Source organism: Crocodylus siamensis, chromosome 1 (genome assembly GCF_052110815.1).
Source record: "Crocodylus siamensis isolate JL-2025a chromosome 1, ASM5211081v1, whole genome shotgun sequence".
In the NCBI taxonomy this organism is placed as follows: Eukaryota; Metazoa; Chordata; order Crocodylia; family Crocodylidae; genus Crocodylus; species Crocodylus siamensis.
Genome location: NC_143395.1, coordinates 363540319 through 363557371, shown reverse-complemented (window position 1 = coordinate 363557371; position 17053 = coordinate 363540319). Strand labels below are relative to the sequence as shown.

Sequence of the window (17053 nt, the reverse complement as noted above, 5' to 3'; positions counted from 1 at the left end):
GTTATATGGGACTCTTCTCCACTTAATCCAAGAGAGGTTTCATTAAGCTCCAAAAAAACAGAAGGCACAGTTTATCTTCTCAACCTTTGCAAAACTTCTTCCAGTTCAAAATATGCTGGATGACTACTTGATAAGATAAGTAATTACTTATCAAGAAAATACAGAAAACACCTTATAAAAAGGAGGCTGGTATCCTTACTGACAATTAAAAGATCAGAAAACCCTCCAAAGGACAACGAAGGGACTTGTACAGGATCATACAGAAGAAAGAGCTGGAAACAGAATCCAGGTTTCCTAAGTACAAGTACAGTGTTCTATTACTGTATTACAAGAGAAAGCTTATGGTAGAAACCAATGAATTAAGCAACTTTAAAGTCCAAAACACAATACAATTTGAGTTTGGTAATTACTTACTTCTGTTCTTCCTTGATTTCTGCAAAAGAAAATATTTAATGTTTTAGTTTCCATAATTTTCACAGGTCTAACTCGCTTGATAAGAACAACAATCTCAAATTCTAACTTTGTTACTCAGTGTCACTCTTGAGCTGCCCAATTGTTCTTGATGTCCAAAGATAAAGGGGAAAAGGCAGCAGATGAGAACAGAAGCAACAAAGTAGCACAACAATAACTTAATGAAAATCCTTTAAGTGTGCATATTTCTGGGGTCTATGAAATCAGAAATGGTGGTCCAGATTACATCCGTTTCCCAGTATAATTTTAAGAACCAGTATTTGTTTTGTTTCTAATACACACCAATAATCCCTAAACAAACAGATATTTCTAACGTCATAGAAATATGCACAAGGAGTATTTGCAATTGATAGGATAATTTAAGAAATATGCCACTAGCATTTTTCAGAGCAGAGTAACTATTTCTACATACTCTAGAACAATTCTAAGAATTTCTGCCAGAAATTGTACAGGGAACTGCTTACTTGGCAATCCTCAGTTTTCCAACTTCACCCCTTCCTGAAGCTTTAGTCCACTGCTGTGACAAGTATTTTGGGACCTAAAAAAGGAGACCATATTTAAGTATACAACTATTACATTTTAAATAAAAACGTTTTCCTTACTTCTTTATATTCCGCTCTCTCAGACTACAGCATATCTGATCACTGTAAGATTCTCATATTTAAGTGCTTTGAAGCCACAGTCTTCAGGCATGGCATAAGTGAGACAAGAATCATAATTCTATATTACCATTCAAAAAGCATTATTTAAAAGTGACCTGCAATGGAAAGAAATAGGTATACACCATTGGTTTTTGAACTAAGGAACATTAAGTCTTTTATCAGCTAAAATACTGCATGTTAACATGTGTTGGAAATTCAATTCTTGCCTCTCTAGAAAAGTCTATGACAAATGGAAACTAATGGAATTATGATATCAGAAGAAACGTTCGGGAAGGAAAGTACTTTTGGCCACACTTCACAATTTGGGGTTTGGGATTTCAGCCTTATCAAACAGTAAGCAGGACTCATGCCTCTAAGTTAATTAGTAATAACCTACATGCTCTCTGGCTGGGAATTCCTAATGGCCATTCAAACACATTACTGCTCCTGAAGCTTGCCAACAGGAGTTAAGACTTTGACGCGACCATGCACATAAGCGGAAAGAAAACGGTTACACGGGCAGGAAACTTGGAGTTTTTACCTTTCTTCCTTATGTGAAATAACTGAGGGCTGGAACACAGACCTGAGACTATTCAGGATGGCCTCACATCAGACCTTGTGGGATTAAGTAAGAAAATGATCAAGCCAGGACAGTTCAACTGGCAGCCAATGGCAGGCTGCATGCAGCCTCTAAGGAGTTGGCGCGGGGCCCGCAGGCTCCTGGCACAGCCGCCACCCTGCTGTTGCTCCTGCCACAGCAGCCAGGTTCTTTGGGACCTTCCCCCTCCCTCCTCTGGTTTCTAATTCCTACTCTCGCTCCTGGAGACAAGGAAGAGCCTGGAGTGCCCAAGTTGTACACGCAGTATGGGAAGGGACTAGGTCACTTAGCTGCATAGAAGTGCGGGCAGCCCAGCTCCCGCCTTTCAAGTGGGCATAAGGCCAGGAGGGGAGTGAAGGAGAGTGCTGTGGGTACAACGGGGGGAGGAAGCAGGGAGGAAAAGGGTTGTGGGGGGCTGATAGATGGGAAAGGGGGTAATGCCTGCATAAACCAAGGAAGAGCTTGAGGAGCTGCCCACACAGCAAGCTGCCTTTGGTCTGCGGCCCGTACCTCATGAGACCCCTGCAGGACTGCAGCCTGTGAGGCATGTGACGCTGGGGCTGCCTCGAAGTCGGACAGCCTTGGATCAAGTGATATGCAAGTTACCGCAAACAAATTACAAGTTAAATTACTAAAGCAGCAAAGAACTTAAGATGACGTAATAGTGGTTGTCAGAGTATGACAGAAGGGAGTACAGCAGGAACAGAAAAACATCATTTTGATGGGCAAAAAAGGAAGTAATGTGTTAATAAGCCCTAAGGCTATGCACTACAAAAAATTATCATAAACTAAAGATTTTAAGTTTTGCCGCATGATTAGGGATCCTGGTTTTCTCTGATAAAAAAAAGTCCAGGAAAAACAAACCTATTTTCAGATTTTAAAAAACAACCCCAAAATCCACATTTTTCTGTGTTTAAAATGAAACACCAGTTTATTTACACACTCTCTCTCTCACTAGTGGTGCTTCATTTTCATCACGGGAAAAATGTGAATTTTCGGTTACTTTTAATCCAAAAATTGAGGGGGTTTTATTTGATGTGTTTTTTTTTAAATCAGAGAAAAACAGGTTCCGGGCTCATTATGCATTAGAACAAATGAACATTTTGCAGCTTTACAGCATTCTCATTATAATGTCTTACTAGCAAATTAAAGTTCCTCCGTATTTGTATTTATATAATTCATGTTTTCTGCATATAGTATGCCTACATAGACAGTTACACACCTCTGGTTACACATCAGTACACCCAGCGAGAAAAAGCAGCACACTAAGTTGCTGCCTACGCAGCAGCAGTGGGCACCAGAGAAATTCTTCTGCCTGTAGCACCAAATGGGCATGCTGTGGGCCTGATTCGCCTTTTGCCTGCACCAGTGGGGATCAGAATATGCTGCTCTTCAAAACCAGCAGGATTCATTTCATTCTTCCCTAGACCATTGCTTCATATTTTATATTTGACTGCATGTGGTGGCCATAAGGTATCATGTTACAGACAGAAAAATTGAGAAATGCCCTTGAGCTGTGCGTAGGACCCCACTTTGCTCAGACAAGTTAAAAATCATTGACTTGCAAGATACTCCGATCACACCAGGGAGACTACCCATGAGTCATATTTCTTTCAACTACAGGAGAAATAGTCCCCAAAAGGAGAATTAATCAGCATTTTGCCAGCATACTTATGGTAGGGAAAGAAGGAAAAAGAGCTACAAAGAGCAGACAGCAAAGAAGCACTCAGCCCACACTTTTGCCCCTTTTAGCTAATGAAGCAGATTCACACAACCACATTTTAAGCCTTTTGGCTGCCTCTAGAAGATGGTTTGGCAAAGGAATGAAGACTATGTCTTCTATTAGTAAAACAATTCAGTATGGCCAGTTCCTTTACATTTTAGCACAGCAAGTATTTAATTTAAAGGGAAGGATGAGTTTTCTAAAGCTTCTAACAATGCTGAATATTATACAAGGAGATCATTTTAATTATTTATTAGATGTATATGCCACCCTTTGCACAAAAGGCTCAGGTTGGCTTATGGTAAAACACAAAATAATTTACAAATACAATCAGATAAAAAAAAATTAGGGAAGCTATGTAACAAACATTTCCCGAACACTACTTCAATTTAACCTTGCTTGCTGAATGCCTGCCCCCCACATCCCCTACCCCCCAAAAGGTCCTGCAGCAGTTGCTAAAGATGTCCAGGGTTAAGCTCCAACAGGCCACAAAGGAGACGGAGCTCTTGAGCAGATGGGCTACTACTGACATCAACCTCCCACATCTTCTGGTACCTGCAGGAGGATGCTGACCTTTGGTATTGGGGTGCGACATGAGGGAAAAGGGGATCCTGTAGGCACATTATGTTTAGACCATTTAGGGCTTTTACTGGTCCAACCCAGCACCTTGAATTGCCCCTGGAAAGCTATTGGGAGCCAATACAGACTTAGGAGCATTGAAATAACATGCTCCTGGAGACCAGTCCCTTTCAGAAGGCAGGCTGAGACAATTTGCACCAGCTACACCTTCCAGATTGTGATCCTGTAACCCCAACTGACTTCCTGCCCCTGGGGCAGGGGGCTGGACTCAAGGATCTTCCGAGGTCCCTTCCAGCCCTAAAGTCTATGAAATCAGGGGCAGCCCCACACAGGAATATTGGAGTAGTCTAATCTTGAGGTTACAAAAGCACAGGTAATGGTGTCCCGATCCAAATTTGAAAGGAGGGTCACCACCTTATCACCAAATGGAGTCAGTAAAAGGCACACCATACCACTGCTGCAACCTAAAGATTCAGGTGAAGCAAAGAATCCAGGAGCATCCAAGGGCTGCAAACCTGAGTGCAAAGGGAGGCTGAACCCAATAAATGATGGGTGCCCCTATCCCAGGGGCAGACAATTATTTTGGCTGGAGGGCTGCTTAATGAATTTTGGTGAGCTGTCAAGGGCCGCAAGGGTAGCCCCACTCCTTGATGGGATCTTGGGACCAGAAGTCCCAACCACCTAGCCTCTGACCTTTTGCCACCAGAAGTCCCTCCCTTGTCCCAGAATTACTCCTTTTGGGAGGGAAGGTGCTGCCATCTTGAAACCAGAAACCCCCCCAAATCTTACACTAAAAAAAAAAAAATCCAACATCTACAATAACTTATTTTAATTTTACTTCAAAAAAAATATCTTGTCCTGATTTCTGTGCATTTGGATAGTGTATCTAGAGGCAATTACATAACAGGTAAAAATAGTGTCTTACTCTTGTATATTGTGTGTGGGAGGAAAGGGGGTATATGTGATAGGGGTGTGACTGGGGAGTATGTGGGGGGTGCACAGTATGGGTATGGTGGATGCGATGTATGGGGGAGGGTGGGCAGGTGGGTGTAGAGGGGTGTGATTATGGTTGGGGGGCTGTGGGAGAGTGTGGGTGTGTTTGAGGGTATGGTGGAGGGGTGGAAGGATGTTGGGGGGGAGTGATCCTTGGACTGTGAGAGTCCCTGGAGCTGCATGTGGTAGCAGCAAGTGGGGCCAGCCCTGTTTAGCCCCATAGCACAGCTCTCTGGGCTCCTACCCCAGTCCCTGGCTGCAGGCGGTTGCAACGTGTGGGGCCAGCCTGAACCGGCCCCATAACATGCAGCTCCTGCCCAAGTCCCTGGATGCACATGGTGAAATCATGGGGGGCCAGCCCCACCCAGCCCCAAAGCACTCCTGCCTGAGTCCCCAGCCACATGTGATGGCAGAATGAGGGGCCAGCCCCACCCAGCCTCATAATATGCAACTCCTGCACTCCCACCCCAGCCCCCAGCCACACATAGTGGCAGGGTACAGGGCCAGCCCCACTAGGTCCCATAACATGCAGCTCCCACCTGAGACCCCGGCTGCAAGCGGGGCCAGCCCAGCCCCATAGCGCTCCCACCCAAGTCCCTGGCCACATGTGATGGTGGTGTGTGAGGCTAGCCCCACCTGGCCCCATAGCGCATGGCTCCCTGCAATCCCTCCCCCTTCCCCCAATGGGAGTTCCTGGCCCCTGTCTGGGCAGCGCTTCCCTGAATTCCTACTCCGGCAGGCAAGGATGCCAGGAACAGCCCCGGAACAGCCAGGCACAAGGTCTGCCAGGCAGAGGATTCTTGTCCCAAGCGCCTCCTAGCTTGGGCCTGGGGGTGGGTCAGGCCAGGCTGGGGGGGCAGGGCACACCTCCTGCAGTGATGCACTGGCTTGCAGGGGGCCCTGAGGGACAGGGCTCACAGAGGGCTCATGGAGGCGCCCTGTGGGGCTGTATTTCGCCTGCCTCTGTTCTATCTCCTTAAGGCATGAGCAGGGAACCTGGTTCTCTCCAATTAAAAAAAAATGAAAATAAACTCCCAATTTTTGGCTTTAAAAAAAAGTAACCCAAATCCGTATTTTTCCATGATTAAAATGAAGCACCACTAAGATACAGATATAGATATATAATGGTGTTTCATGCTAATCACAGAAGAATGTGCATTTGGGATTACTTCTTTAAATCTGAAAATTGGGGATTTTTTTTTTTTTAATCAGAGTAAACCAGGAACCCCGGTATGAGGTCTGCCAACCACCATCACCTCTCTTGTTTGGACTCAACTTCAATTGGTTTACACACATGCAATCCCCAACCGTAGCCAGGTACTAGAAAAGGACTGAGATCCATTCAATGCTGTTCCCCAAAATGGAGAGGTTGGAAACAGTAATAGCTGGCTTGGGAATCTGCAATCTGACTCTACAAAGAAACATGCTATTAAAAATGCTCAGCTTGGATTCTGAAAAAACAAACAAACCCCAAAGTGTTTACTTGAGGCCATGTGTCACTAACAGCACTCCAACAAAAAGTGTACTCAACACTTACTCAGAACTCTTGGTAGAAGTGATATCTTTTATTAGACCAACTAAATAGTTGAAAAAAAATTAAATGAAAACAAATTTAAAAAATTGCAAGCTTTCAGACCCATGAGCCTTCCCCCAGACAAAGGAGAATCGACAGATTGTGTGCAAGTGAAATCTTGAAAAAAAATTGCAACTATTTAGTTGGTCTGTCTAATAAAAGAAATCACCTCTGCCAAGAGCTCTAAATATTTTTGCCTGTAGACCAACACGGCTGAATCCCTGGAACTACCCAACATTTAAGATCTTAGATGACACAAAATCTTTCTTTATTCTTTGTGAACAAGGATGCCAGCCTCCTCCACAATGATTTACAACATGAATACACAGGGAAAGAGCTGACACAGTATTATAATAGTGGAGGCGTGGAGAAGGAAGGGCTGACACCAGCCCTCAGTGTCCACTTAGATGGGGCTCTAGGATAGCCCCCTCCTCCCAGGAGTCTACCACAACAGGGACAGCCCTGCACCACGCAGCCACAGGAGTCAGGCAAGCACAGCTCCATGCCCAGCAGTATATCTGGGGGAAGAAAGGGGTGGAATGACACCCACTCCTCTCCCCACAGGCTGTCATAGGAGGCACAGCCTTGTGCCTGGGGAAGGGGGAATGGACACCAGAAGCCATACCCAGGGAGCCTGTGCCACTATCTATTCCTCCAACCTGAACTGCTGCCACAGCAGTAGCAGCTACTGCCAGAGTATGGACAGCTGGGAAGGTAAGACTCCTCTCTTCCCCTCACCACTCTCCCTCTAAAAGCCCTGTTTACAGTCATCATGCTAGGCACTGTACAAATAAAGAACAAGGCTATGGTCTCTGCCACAGAGCTTATGATTTAAAGAGATCTCTACCTACCTGCACTCTCTTTTCTTACCCATTCTAGACACTTATTTTTTTACTCAACTAGTCAAAATCGCTTTTAATGATTTACAAACAGCAAAGGCATCATAAATGAGGATGTATGATCTTTGGTTTCATGTGCATGTGTATAACATATATCTCTATTTTACTGCATATAGTGTGAGTATATATACTCCCTCCTCCCTTCCCGCCCGCCCACCCCCTGCAAGGCAGCAAGCAGCAGAGGCTGCAAAGTGCCACACAGGTGTCTCCCACCAAGACACATCCCTCCACCTTTGATTAGTTTCTACTCTGGCTGATATCTTTTCCACATTTGATCTGTCAACTTGCATTATGTTTGTTTCATTATGTATTATGCAAAAGTGTTTATTTTAGTCAAGTATTTGGTATTATTTCATTGTTGCTTTTAATATTGTTTTTATTTTGGATTTTAAACCACATTTCCAGACCCATTTCATTGTCACTTCCTGCAACTTCATTGGTGTCAAAGGTCATGTGACATCACTTCCTGATGTGATACCACGTCCTGTGAGGTCTCTGAATATGGCTCACCAGCCCCACATTCACCGGGTGATAAAAAGTTCATGATCCGGCCCCGCATTCAAAAAGGTTGGACACTCCTGGGTTAGGGTGAAACTGAGGGGTAATCGCATCTGTGAGATGGGGGCCCAAGAAGGTTGGGAGTTCCTCAAGGGACTGATCCTACAGGCACAGAGGGACACCATTCCAGTACATGCAAAGGGAGGCAAGAGCCAAACCTTCTTGGCTGAGCAGGGAAATCCAGGAGAGCCTTCAGAGAAAAAAGAGGCCTACAGGCTGTGGAAGCAGGGGGCAGTCGCCAAGGAGAAGTATACCTACTTGGATCACGCTTCCAGGGAAGCAGTGAGAAAAGCCAAAGCAGATACGGAACTCAAGTTGGCAACAAAGATTAAGGATAACAAAAAGTCCTTCTTTAAGTACATAGGGAGCAGGAAGAAGGCACAGGGTAATATAGGGCTGCTACACAATGGACTAGGGCAACTCATAACTGATAGAATGGAAAAAGCAGAGCTCTTAAATAATTTCTTTGCTTCCGTTTTCCTGGGCACGGATACAAATGCACCTCCCAATGAGTCTTTAGTCTGGAATGAGAGTAATACCAATCCACCAACAGTCTGTGGTGGGCCAGTAGGGGGAGTTCCTGTGTGGAGCCTCCCACCTTACTACCCCCGTCCACCTTTCAGGCTCCATGCATCTCCTTTCAGGCTCCATGCATCTCTCCAGGGGCAGACCCGCTTTCGAGCCCCACCACAGAGTCTGGGGGTACCATGTGCTGCCATCACCCCGAGAAGGGACTCTCTCGGTTCTGTGTCCTCGGGGAAACACAGGCCTAATAGTCCTATGGGTACTCGACCCTATACAAGAACTTGGGGTACCTTCCCAAGTCGGGGGCCAAAAATAGTCTCCCTTAGTCCGCAGACCCAAGGGGCCTCCTAGGCATAATTAAGCCCACTCCTCAATAAGTCTCCTACACCAGCCACAAAGAACTTTACTGCTCCTGACAGGGTGAGGTAGAATAGGGTAAGAGGTAGAGCACTATCAAGGGATTACCATTGAGCAAAACAGTCTGGCTGAGGTAGCCGTTTGATACGTAACTGCATCACTGTGAGCTGACTAGCTCTCTAGAAACACTTACAAGTATCATGCAGAAGATGGTAGTGATCTGGCTCAGAGATTTGCAGAGAGAGAGTTTCAGATGGATCAGACTCCCTCCCTGTGTCCTGAGGCTTGTGCCATGCTTATAAAACGGCTTCTCCCGACTTTTTCTTGGACCAGGCCCTTATATAGCCTTTCTGACCTCAGCAGCCCAGTCCAATAGAAGCCAGCAGTGTTGGCAACTAGCCAATCAATTTAAAAAGCATCACTGGTTTAACTGGGCAGGTGAGCAGGGTCTTTTCCCTCCCCCCATCCAGGTAACCAGAGGGACCACACCCAAGGCATCAGCTTTTGTCCCCTAGGCAGGGAGGAAAATCCCCCCACCCTTAGGAATCTGGCCCCAGTGTCTCAAGCTGGCAGGGGCAGATTTCTGGGGAGAGACAGAGACAGTGGCATTTCTGCTCCATGGTCAGCACTGACCTAGCAAAGGGTCACTTGGAAGGGTTGGATGTATTTAAGTTGGCAGGCCCCAATGATCTTCACCCAAGGGTACTAAAGGAATTGGCAGATGACATAGCAGAACCACTGCCGCAGCTGTTTGAGTGTTCATGGCACTTGGGACAGGTCCCAGAGAACTGGAAAAGGGCCATCATGGTCCCTATCTTAAAGAAGGGGAGGAAGGAGGACCCAGGTAATTATAGGCCAGTCAGCCTCACCTCTATTCTCAGCAAGACCTTAGAAAAAAATCATAAAGGATCACATTTGCAGGGGACCAGTAGGTAACACAATGGTAAGGGGCAACCAGCACAGGTTTATAGCAGGCAGATCCTGCCTGACTAACCTGTTCTCTTTTTATAACCAGGTCCCGAAGTGCTTAGCTACAGGGGAGGAAGTACATATTATTTACCTGGATTTTTAAAATGGCTTTTGACATGGTGTTGCACCCACTTCTTACGAGCAAACTAAGTAGCTGTGATGTGGACTTTTTCACAGTAAGGTGGGTGAAAAACTGGCTTATGGGACGCACCCAGAGAGTGGTGGTGGAAGGTTTGGTTTCTCCCTGGAGGGGTGTGGGCAGCGGTGTCTCCAAAGGCTCTGTCCTTGGACCAGTACTGTTTTAATATCTTCGTCAGTGATTTGGATGAAGGTGTTGAAAGCACCTTGTCCAAATTCACAGATGACACTAAACTATGGGGCACAGTAAACACTGGAGGGTAGGGAGCGAATTCAGGAAGATTTGGACAGACTGGGGAAGTGGGCAGATCAGAATAAGATGCAATTCAACAAGGATAAATGCAAGGTGATGCACCTGGGGAGAAAGAATCTCCAACACACCTATAGATTGGAGGGTACCATTCTGAGTACTACAACAGTGTAAAGAGATCTCGGAGTCCTGGTTGATACAACAATGAACATGAGTCGCCAGCGTGACGAGGTAATAAGCAAGGGTAACCACACTCTTTCTTGCATCAGCAGGAGTATCACAAGCAGGTTTAGGGAAGTGATACTTCCCGTCTATGCGGCATTGGTGAGGCTACAGATGGAGTACTGTGTCCAGTTTTGAGCACTGCACTTCAAGAGGGAAGTGGATAACCTTGAGAGGGACCAGAGGATGGCTACTCGTATGGTTGAGGGCCTGCAGGTAAGACCCTATGAAGACAGACTGAGGGATTTGAATCTCTTCAGCCTCTGCAAGAGAAGGCTGAGAGGCGATCTTGTAGCTACCTACAAACTCATCGGGGGGCGGGGAGGGGGAGCAGGGAATAGGGGACACTGTTTACCAGGGCACCCCTTGGGGTTACCAGGAATAATGGGCAAAAACTGAAGAACAGATTTAGATTGGACATAAGGAAGACATTCTTTACGGTAAAGGTTGCCAAAATATGAAATGGGCTTCCAAGGGAGGTGTTCAAGAGGAGATGAGACAGGCATCTGGCTGGGGTTATCTAACCCCAGCGCTCTTTCTTGCCTGGAGCAGGGGGTCAGACCCGATGATCTACCAGGTCCCTTCCGACTCTAGAAATCCATGAAATCTATGAAACTATTTCTCAACAGGACTTCCTCCCCCAGGAACAACCTGCCAATCTTATTTCATTTGCCCCAGCTGATGGCAATGGCCCTGTTGCTGTGATCCACTTTAGCAAAGACGCATTACATCAGGGGTCCTCAACCCTAGGTCATGGACCACCATGGGTCCAGCAATTCGTGGAAGGGGAGTGTTATTGGATCCATGGAAAGTCCAAGCCCTGTGCATTACATCAGGTGCCAAATCCCAGCACCCAGACCACCTAGCCCAGCGCTGGGCCCCTGGAGCCCTAACTGTGTAGGGAGCAGGAGCTGGGCCCCTGGAGCCCCAACTGTGTTGATCCACCATGACCCAACCCCAGCATGTAGGAGCAGGAGGGGTAGTACCAGACCCCAGGGCCCAATCCAGTGCACAGACCAGCCCTGCACCATTCATCCAGCCCATGGAACCAAAAGCTTGAACACTGCTGCATTACACAAAGCCTATTGGAATTCAACATCCAATGCAGGGTGGCAAAGGCCTGCTGCAAGACAGCAGCCCTGGATTTCAGGAGGGTGGATTTCATTGAGCTAAGGAGACTAGTAGGAGAGGCACTGAGGTCCCGGAGGGCTGGGGAGTTGGAAGTCCAAGAATAGCAATCATTCCTGAAAGAGAATGACCTCCAACCCCAAAGGGTGGCAAATCCCAACACGGATCAAAGGGGACAAGAGTGCTCAAAAGCCCCCACAGCTAACCAAAAGCATCCACGAACGCCTCAAAGCTAAAAAGGAGGCCTACACCCAATGGAAAGGAGGGGCCATCACCAGGGAGGACTATACCTCCATTGCTCAGGATTGTAGGGGGACTGTTAGGAAGGCCAAGGCAGAGATGGAACTGGGACTAGCAACCCGGATCAAGGACAGTAAGGAGTCCTTTTTTAAATACATATGAGGTAAAAAGAAGGTTCTGGGTAATGTGGAGCCTCTGCAGGACATGCTAGGAAATCTGGTGGTCTCACCAGACCACAAAGCTAACCTATTTAACAATTTCTTTGCCTCCACCTTTCAAAGCAGGGACCAGGTCATCCCCCTCGCTGGGATCCCCAGTGGTCCTGGCACAGCTTTACGAGCACTCGTAGTGCTCTGGTGAGGTGCTGGAGGACTGGAAAAGGGTCAATGTTGTCCCCATTTTCAAGAAAGGGAGGAAGGAGGACCCAGGAAATTATAGGCCTGTTAGTCTTATCTCAGTCCTGGGGAAGCTCTTTGAGAAAATTATCCAGGTGTACATCTGTGAGAGGCAAACAAGCAGGGGAGTATATGCTTAGGGGCAACCAACATGGGTTCATTAGAGGCAGGTCCTGTCAGACCAACCTGGTGGCCTTCTTTGACAAGGTCCCAAATTCCTTGGATGCAGGTGTTGCAGTAGACATAGTCTTTCTGGACTTTAGGAAGGCCTTTGACACTCTCTCTCACCCCATTCTCATTAAAAAATTAGGAAATTGAGGTGTTGATGCCTATACAGTCAAATGGGTCATCGATTAGCTGAAGGGCCGCACCCAAAAAGAGTGGTGGTGGATGGGTCATTTTTGACCTGGAGGGATGTGAGCAGTGGGGTCCTTCAGGGCTCAGTCCTCTGGTCTGCACTGTTCAACACCTTCATCAGTGACTTGGACGAGGGAATGAAAAACACCTTGTTCAAATTCACAGATGACACTAAGATGTGGGGAGAAGCGGGCACGCTAGAAGGGAGGTACAGGCTGCAATTGGATCCGGGCAGGTGAGAATAAGATGGGATTCAATACTGAAAAGTGCAGGGTACTGCACCTAGGGAATTCCCTTCTTGTCAGTACAGAGGCAGAGAAGGATCTTGAAGTCATTACAGACTCCAAGATGAACATGGGCCACCAATGTGGGGATGCAGTCAGGAAGACTAACCGCACCTTGTCATGCATCCACAGATGCATGTTCAGCAGGTCCAAGGAGGCGATCCTTCTATACGATATTGGTCAGGCCACAGTTGGAGTACTGCATCCAGTTCTGGGCGTTGCACTTCAGGAGGGATGTGGACAACATGGAGAGGGTCCAGAGGAGGGCCACTTACATGATCAGGGGGCAGCAGGCCAGACCCTAAGAGGAGAGGCTATGGGACCTGAACCTGTTCAGCCTCCACAAGAGAAGGCTGAGAGGGGATCTGGTGGCTGTCTATAAACTGGCCAAGGGAAACCAGCAGGCAATGGGAGAGTCCCTATTCCCCCGAGCACTACTGGGAGTAACAAGGAATAACAGCCATAAGTTGACAGAGAGTAGATTCAGGCTAGACATCAGGAGGCACTACTTCACTGTCAGGGCAGCTAGGACCTGGAACCAACTTCCAAGCGAAGTGGTGCTCGCTCCTACCCTGGGGGTCTTTAAAAGGAGGCTAGATAGACACCTTGCCAGGGGCGTTTGACCCCAGTACTCTTTCCTGCCCAGAGCAGGGGGTCAGACTCAATGATCTACTCAGGTCCCTTCCAACCCTACCAACTATGAAACCATTGTCTTATTTCTAGAGACTCTTTTAGTTTAGTGTGACAGGTGTTTGCCAAAACGTTATTAGGTCCCATCTAACTTTGTGATTCTTATGTGTGGGAAATTAGTTACAAAAGTCTTCCCTCTAAGTTTAATATACAGTTCAAACACTAAGCACACCTAAGACAAAGTCAAGTGTTCACTGCTATGGTTCCTCAATTTTAGGAAACGCTGGCTCTGTAATTCACATCTAATTCAGCAGTAGTAGAAAATGTAACAGGACTTGTCTGTTTTGACCATCATGCCACCTTCTAGCCCAGTGGTTCTCAGCCTTTTTTGTAGCAGGACCCATTTTTAAACACACATCGATGGCCAGTCCCAGCCCAGCACCTCTCACTACTGGCCCACTACCTCTGCTTCCAGGTCCCAGCTCCCCAATGTGTGGAGCAGGAGGTGACATTTGAGGAAATTGCCAGCCTGCAACAGAAAAGCCACCATTTGCCATGTTTTTCTCCATTAGAGTATCCATTTTTAAAGTCTGTCCATGACCCTTTCATATATTATTGAGACCCACTTCTGAGTCGCAACCCATGGGTTGAGAAACGCTGTTCTAACCTGTGTAAAACAGCACTGGCTAAAATGACCGGCTCCCTAAGTTTGACTTGCCTAGAAAAAGTTTTAAGATTACAAAGCTGTAGCACATATGCCATAGCTCAGCACCATCAAAGCAGAGTGGTGGGGGTGCAACACAAGGGACACAGGAAGATCAGGGGAGGGGACAGGGAGTGCCAGGCAGGGAATTGAAAGCCAAGCAGCTGATCAGCATGGATCCTTGTTTTCTCCAATTTAAAAAAAATCCCCAGTTTTCAGAATTAAAAATGTAACACAAAAAATCCACCTTTTTCCATAATTAGAATGAAAAATCACTTGCATCCATATATCTATATGAAGATCTCTCTCTCTCTAGATCAGGCTTGTCCAACATACGGCTCACCAAGGCATTTTCTGAGGCCCGCAGTGCTGCGACGGGAAACAAAAGTAAACACTGTTTACTTTCGTTTCCACTCCTTGTCCCTCCCCCAGCCCCTCAGCAGCTTCCTAATAGCTGCTGAAGGGCTACTGAAGGAACAAGGTTCCCACACGCACCGCGTCAGCTTGACGTTGCCGACACAGTGCATGTGGGAAAAGAAGTAGCCATGCGCCTCTCGGGACAGGATGAGTCCAGCCGGAGCAGCAGGGGCTCAGCTGCATTTTCCCCCTACCTGCACCAGTCAGTCCTGAGTGGCACACAGCTCTGACACCACCTCTGCTGGCTAGTGCCAACCCAAGCAGGTCTGTCTCATCCGGAGCAACATGCAGCTGAACCTGACTTCCCACAAGCTGCTGGAGATGGGAGGAGCCCAGCCAGGTCAGTACCAGCCAGCAGAAGTGGTGGCAGAGCCACGTGGACTGACTGGTGCAGGTAGGGGGAAAATGCAGCTGAGCCCCTGCCGCTCTGGCTGGACTTGTCCCGTCCTGAGCGGCACATGGCTCTGCCGCCACTTCTGCTGTCCGGTGCAGACCCGGCCAGCCTCCTCCCGTCCCCAGCAGCACATGGGAAGCCGGCTTCAGCCACATGCTGCTCCGGATGGGATGGACACAGCCGGGTCAGCACCGGCCAGGAAAAGCAGCATGCTCCGGGCTCACAGCACTGAGGCCACCGGGGCTGCGTGCGCGGGCGGCTGGGCACCACGGTGAGCGGGGCCATGCGGGCGGGCGAGGGGCTGCGGTGCAACAGTCACCTCGTTCCAGCCCCCGTCAGGCAGCACCGGCTCGTGGGGCTGTGCTGCTCAGGGGATGGAGATGTGGAGCTATTTATTTCTCCCCTTCAGTCTCTGGGGCAGTAACTGGCTGGATGCAGAATGGGTCCCTCCTGCCCCTGCCCACCAGCAGCTACCATGAACCTTGCAGTAACAGGCAGGTGCAGTAGGGCTACACAGGCAGGGTCTCTCTGGCCCAGGACAGAGGGTGTTTGAATATGGCTCACTGGCCCACTGGATGATAAAAAGTTCATGATCCAGCCCCACATTCAAAAGGGTTGGACACCCGTGCTCTAAATATTTCCATACTTTTATCTACACACACACACATATATACTGGTGGCTCATTCTAATCATGGAAAGAAGTGGATTTTGGGTTACTTTAAATCCAAAAAATGGATTTTTTTTTTTTTAATCAGAGAAAACCAGGATCCAGACAGGAGGGCGCATGGCAAGGCAGAGTAGCCGAAAACTGCCTGGCTGACTGTGGGGGGATGGGACGGGACGGGACTGGGGGACAGCCACGGCAAAACAGCAGAATCCCGAGCAACAGATCAGGGAAGGGGAGCACCAGGCAGGGGCAAAGCAGCCGGAAACCGAGCAGCGTGTCAGACAAGGGGGCGCAGGGCAGGACAGGACAAAGCAGCCGGAAGTCGAGCGGTCGATGGGGGCAGGGGGAGGCACGGAGCGGGCCAAAGCAGACCAGGCAAAAGACCAGCACACAGGGCACAGCGGAGAAAACCGAGCAGACGATCGGAAGGGGGGCGCCGGCAGGACACGGTAGCCAAAAGTCGAGCGGCCGATGGGGCAGGGGCAGGGACCAGGACCAGGACCACAGTGGCCCTGGGAGCCCCGGCCAGTTCTCACCTTGACCAGCCACATGCCCGTGTTCTGCTTGGCCCCGGTCAGGTCCAGCTCCCCCTTGTCGCTCATGGCGGCGGCGGGGGGGTGGGGGCAGGGGACGCGCGGGAAGAGCTCGAGACGCCGCCGCCGCTGCTGCGCACGCGCGCGCGGGTTGTTGCCGGCAACCTCGGAAGGAACCTCACCAGACTACGGCGTTCCGCGTCGGCCAAACTTCCTGTGCCGGGAAAGGGGAAGGATTCTCCCGGGGGCTTCGACCGTCACTGCGGGGATGTGTCGGGGCGGGGCCAGGGGACTTGTGCGTCCTGGTGCCCCGCCCCCAGCCCCCCCGCCGGGAGCTGCGCAGGGGACGAAGGCTGCCCTTGCTCTGCTCCGCTGGGCTGGGCTGTCCTTTACCTGCGAGCCTCTGTTGCACACGCCGAGGGGCTCTGGTTTTGGGCCAAGGATACAGGCAGACAAGGCTCTTTGGGTGATGTGATATCTTCTATTAGACCAACTAAATAGTTGGGAAAATTGTTCTTTGCAAACGTTGGGATACAAACATGCTCCTTCCAGCATAGGGATCCTAAGCATGGGGAGCTCCCTATGCCTGGGGGAGAGTATTTGTGCCCGAAAGTTTGCAAAGAACAATTTTTCCAACCACTTAGTAGGCCTAATAGAAGATACCGCATTACCAGAAGAGCTTTGTCTGTCTAGGCAGCAAGGCCTAGTGTTGTATCTGGGCAGCTGCACCCCCCGCTCGTGCTGTTACTGACCCTGGTGGGGTCCTGCCCCGGCTGGTCTCCGGCTGCCTCATGCTGTGCATACCCAG

At 48.7% G+C, this 17053-nt stretch overlaps 1 protein-coding gene across 1 annotated transcript in view; it reads right to left on the bottom strand.

The window, feature by feature from the left end:
- The window catches only part of GTF2F2 (general transcription factor IIF subunit 2), a 157926-nt gene extending 141478 nt beyond the window's left edge, over positions 1 to 16448 (bottom strand). Inside the window, exons 1-3 of the mRNA XM_090025513.1 lie at positions 16249 to 16448; positions 936 to 1009; positions 415 to 433 (exon numbers count right to left, since the gene is read on the bottom strand). Coding sequence (XP_089881639.1) covers positions 415 to 433; positions 936 to 1009; positions 16249 to 16314 — 159 coding nt within the window. The 5' untranslated portion in view covers positions 16315 to 16448. The remainder of the gene's footprint in view (positions 1 to 414; positions 434 to 935; positions 1010 to 16248) is intronic.
- Positions 16449 to 17053: the final 605 nt, after the last annotated feature.